Source organism: Sinocyclocheilus anshuiensis, unplaced genomic scaffold (assembly GCF_001515605.1).
Source record: "Sinocyclocheilus anshuiensis isolate Anshui unplaced genomic scaffold, SAMN03320099.WGS_v1.1 scaffold861, whole genome shotgun sequence".
Classification (NCBI taxonomy): Eukaryota; Metazoa; Chordata; class Actinopteri; order Cypriniformes; family Cyprinidae; genus Sinocyclocheilus; species Sinocyclocheilus anshuiensis.
Genome location: NW_015554217.1, coordinates 653,670 through 658,526, shown reverse-complemented (window position 1 = coordinate 658,526; position 4,857 = coordinate 653,670). Strand labels below are relative to the sequence as shown.

Genomic DNA, 4,857 nt, shown 5'->3' with positions numbered 1-4,857 from the left:
GGCGCCGTGGGTGGAAACTTACAGATTAAGGGGCGGTAATATTATAATGAGATCCCTTTGCCACGTCACCAAGGGAGCGAAATCAGACACGCTTGTTTTTTCAGACGCTTGCAGAAAAAGGCTAACCAAAACAAAGTTACTGGGTTAATCTTTTTCACGTTCCCCTGGTTGGTAGATGCACCGGGGACCTGATTATAGCACTTAAAACCGGGAAAAGTCAGATTTTCATGATATGTCACCTTTAAAATGAATTTACCTGATATGACTTCAAGCAACAGCATTAGTTTGAGGCCATTCCTGAAGTCTTCCTCTATGTTCTCAATCTGTGTCCCAGCTTTCCTCAGGTGAGAGTTGCACCAGGCCGTGAACGTCTGGGAAACAAGTACAATATATGTCAACATACAGTTCTCCAACCTCACATGGACACTTAGTTTATGTCTTACCTGTCATGCACACTAACATGCAAATCCTCGTATACAAGTCCTACAATCATTGACATAGCATATGTATCCTACACTGAATATTCATCAAATGCAGAATCCTTGCACAAAACCACAGTGTTCAGTTACTAAACCAAATGTGTGACAGTAGACCAGATTTAATCTTAAAACTGTTAATTCCTAACAGGTTTGTTGTGATACAATGAATGCCTTTGACACCACTTTCAGGTCAAAACCTCAAGGCATGCGTGACTGCAGAGGACCGTGCCAACAAAATGAATCTTATCTGGTGGCTACGCCAAGAGAGGAAGTAGTAGGTAGTTCTTGCTCTTGTCCAAACTCCTGTACTTTATTTCTTCAATGATCTTTGAAAGACATTCTAATTATTCTAATTAATCAGATCAATCAACAAGACAATAGAATAGCAATGGCATTATAAAAAAAAAAAACACACACACTTGCACTGAACACATGAGCATCTACACTTGAGTTGAACACTGAGTTCATCCTCCAGAAATAACCTGCACTTAACTACATGTACAATAAACTACAAAGCTGGAAACTGCCAGCTGCTGTATAGCATCCTCTGCACCATCCTATGATTGCTCTCCAAAACCACTTTTAAAGGATTTGGCACCTTAAATTCAGGAACATCTTCCCACACATCATTATCTAAATTCCAGAGTGAATAACATTTTGTCCCCTCAGGTTAATGCTATTAGATTATGTGACCACCAACAGACACTAGTAAGTGTCATTTACTATTGAGCACAAAGGGTTCAGAGTAACCGCTTCAGGCCCTTTACTATACATTTAAAGCAAATTATAACTCCATATACTGGCCCTTTGCTGCCAGGGTCGAAAATTAACATTCATCAGGCACCAAAAGCAGTTAAAATTAATCAAATAAAATTAAATAAAACAAAATAAGAGGAATAATACTAAAATGGGACTTCACATATTTGTGACAGGTGCAGTTTCATAAAGAGATGGAGACTGGCTAATCTTGAGTTACACAATGACCTGTGTTGCTTGCCACAAATATGTTAGTAGCTAGCTGCTACTGTATATATTCCCACTGTCACAGGGATATAGGATATATATACACAAGTTTTCTCATTTAAAATGAACAAAAAGTTCATTTTGGATTCTGCACACTGCATTAGAATAACAGGCAAATCTAATCTAAATGACAAACGTTATGATCCAGTAATGTCGGGTACCGTTTCTTGGAACAAAATGTGGCTGTACTGCTGCCCACATCTGTATTAGGTTGTACCCTCAAATCCACCGCTACCCTTTGGCCATTTTTTAGACTCAATGGAGCGTCTTTTTAATCCCTCAAAGCAGGTTCAGTCATTGCTGGGCAGATGAAAGCTTTACTGTGGACTCCAGAGTGCATTCCTGCGAGGTAAGAGTGTAAATTTAGCTCTCTCCGCAGAGTCTGTTTCTGATGAGAGACCTGATGAAGTAGGCTCACACTGAGGAAAGAGATACGAGTGAGAATGCAATGTATATAATGTGTGTATTGCAATGCTGTGTTGTCTAATCGGACAGGAAAGAATTTCATTCATTCTGGAAAACTTTAGGGTGTGTCTGCACAACATGCCTGCGTGGCGCAATGGTCTAGAAGAATAAGAAAGAATGATTAGACCCTAACATTACAGATCAACAAGCCAAGCAATATAAGTCTATGTTTAACATTTGAGCCATAGCTATTTACAAATATCTAGTGAGTTGCTTCGGTAAGAAAGGATCTGCTTAGTATAAATACAGTAAGTGAGGTTCAGTTTAAGGCCTAAATTAATTCTATTATCACCCAACTAGGCCTGAACAACCAATCATGTTCTATTAAGCCAACCAGATTTAACAGAGGATCTATATGCAGACCACAGGTCCTGTAGATTAAGTGGAGACTAACTTCCTTCCTAAACTTTTTTTTTTTACTTAAATGGGGCTGCATTTTGTGAATAATATAGAAAAAAAGATCACTAAGGTCATGTAAAATTGTCTCAGATATATGTGGTCTGATATGCAAGTGTAATCACCAAACATGCCAAAAAATATTACAGGTCAAATACTCATAAATTTACTAAATTAGTTCTGAAAGTGTTTAATCATGACAATCAATGTACATGTTTTACAGCTCAGAGTGAGGGAGAAGGAATGAATCAGTTTAAGTGAAGTTGAGCCTGCAAGATGGAGAAAGTTCACTTATGTGGTTCTAGTCTATAATAGGATTGAAGCTGTGGATTGTTTAGATATCCCAGTTTGTGATGACTCTGACCATTAAAACTCCGTCAAACAAAAATCTATCATACACCAAATGTAGAGTTTGATATGAAATCAGTTATAGTAGGCTACATGTCAGTAAAGCACCTGTCCAATGCAGTTCAGTATATATCTAAAAACACTATTATAGATTACTACACAATAAATAAAGGCGATTTCCCTGCCAAGGACACCGGATTAAGCTACTATAATGCCTTTTGGTGGGGGAGCTAAAATTAGCCCCTGCATCCATTCTAATCCCAAGGACGTCATCCTGTGTTGGAAGCATCTGTTGACAGTCCGCATTCCAATCGTATCAGCAACAGACACGCAGAGCCGCGCGCTGCTGCGCTATTGTTAGTTCGGTACCCGCTGCATCCATCCTCAGCACGCGCTCCCGACAGCCGGAGCCAAACCAGACCCCTCCGTGACACTGACAGACCACAGAGCCCATAAAGGGACGGGATTCCTTCGCAAACAACTGCTGAATCTAAGCTAAATGACAGCTTAAGATTGATAAATAAATAAACGTACGTATTAAAAACTAAGTATTAATACTATTAAATAATTATATATAGTAAATAATTATATGAAAATATATCTACGAAAATATAAAAAAATACACATGAAAATAAATTAAAGTTTGAACATTTACATAAACTTACACTTAAAGTTAAATGATATTTCTAATTTAACTAATTATCTGTAAATCATTATATAATTTAATATTTAAGTGCAAATTAAACAATTCTTACCTTCCGTTGCTGCTTTTCCCATGCTGGATCCAGCAGTAAATCCCGGTCCCATTCTTCATCCTGCATCATGTAATCGTCCGGTTCATATCCATTATCATATGGAACCGAAAGCTCGATCTGATTCATCATTTTCAACCGTTCAAGCGTTATATTCTCCTATTTGATGGGTAAATTGTGATATGCGGCTTCTAAGCTTGAGTTTTGGTGTAAGTGGACTCTTCGGTGCCTCAGGTGTCTCTTTCGTTCGTGTTGGTTTCCAGTCTCGCGGCCGCAGTGCGCGAGCAGTGACAGCAACGAGAGGAGCGGCTGTCAATTAGTACTGATGGGTCACATGACCTCTTCTCCTTCCACCCGCGGGACCCACAACACTCACAATCGTTATTTTAACGTTAATGTAACAGACAAGCAAACTTCTCCATTACATTTAACAAATGCAGTCACACCTTAAAAGCTGCCTAAACTCACAATATTACATAACTCACACAGATAAATCTTTTCAAATTAAAGTAAATAAATCTGTAAAAAAAAAAGCGAGCTTCGCTGCATCACTGGTTCTACCAGAATTGCTTAGATTGTTTTATTGTGTTCTGTTAAAAAGTTAATTTTAGGTATAAATAATTTATGCTGTCATTTCAGAGATCAAAGTCTCAAAGATGGAGCTGTACATATCGGTTTATTTCGGGAACTTTTTCTATGCAGTCAATCCGTTTTGCAGTTCTTTAAACTGTTGTTTTCGCTTGCAAATCACTGTTCACAGTCTTGCAGTGCTGTTGACCGACTTTTGGCGAAAAAAAACGTGCCAAAAGTGTAAGCGCAGAAAAATGGAAGTCAGAAGCATGCAGATCATATTTATTTTGCGTTAGCATGAAGCTGCAGTTTCACAATACATGAATTACACTTACCAGTAACAGTAAAATGCTGCAAATATTTTTTTCTTGCGCTTGAAACGCGATTTACACCTTTACAAAGCTTCTCTTGCGCATGCAAATTTAATTTACGCTTACAGTCTTATGTACACTTCCACAAATATTACCCTGCGTATGCAAATCTTTTGACGTCATTCTACCTTCATAAAAGTCACTTTAAATAGTGTTTATAAGGCAGGCTATATAATAGGGCAGGCACTGGTAATAAACCTGGGGCAAGTTCAAGCTCAAACCGGTGTGCACCGTTTTGCTACGGTTTCCGGTTTGAACAACATGTTTCCTGGAAACGGTGTGCAACAGTGTGCAAGGGGTTTGAGATGCCTTTTCTCTTGTTTGGTGGGTGTGTCAAAAATGTCAGCCCAATCAGCAGCAACATGTATGTAAACCACGCGGTATTAAAGAGACAGCTGGCACAATGTAATTAACATCCAAATAAATTCACAAGAGCAAGTATATTGTTTGCAC

The 4,857-nt window shown here is 38.5% G+C and overlaps 1 protein-coding gene across 1 annotated transcript in view; it reads right to left on the bottom strand.

The window, feature by feature from the left end:
• Window positions 1-3,828, bottom strand: part of LOC107671119 (alpha-actinin-2-like) — a 26,370-nt gene extending 22,542 nt beyond the window's left edge. Inside the window, exons 1-2 of the mRNA XM_016463966.1 lie at window positions 3,467-3,828; window positions 257-371 (exon numbers count right to left, since the gene is read on the bottom strand). Coding sequence (XP_016319452.1) covers window positions 257-371; window positions 3,467-3,595 — 244 coding nt within the window. The 5' untranslated portion in view covers window positions 3,596-3,828. The remainder of the gene's footprint in view (window positions 1-256; window positions 372-3,466) is intronic.
• Between the last annotated feature and the right edge of the window lie 1,029 nt (window positions 3,829-4,857).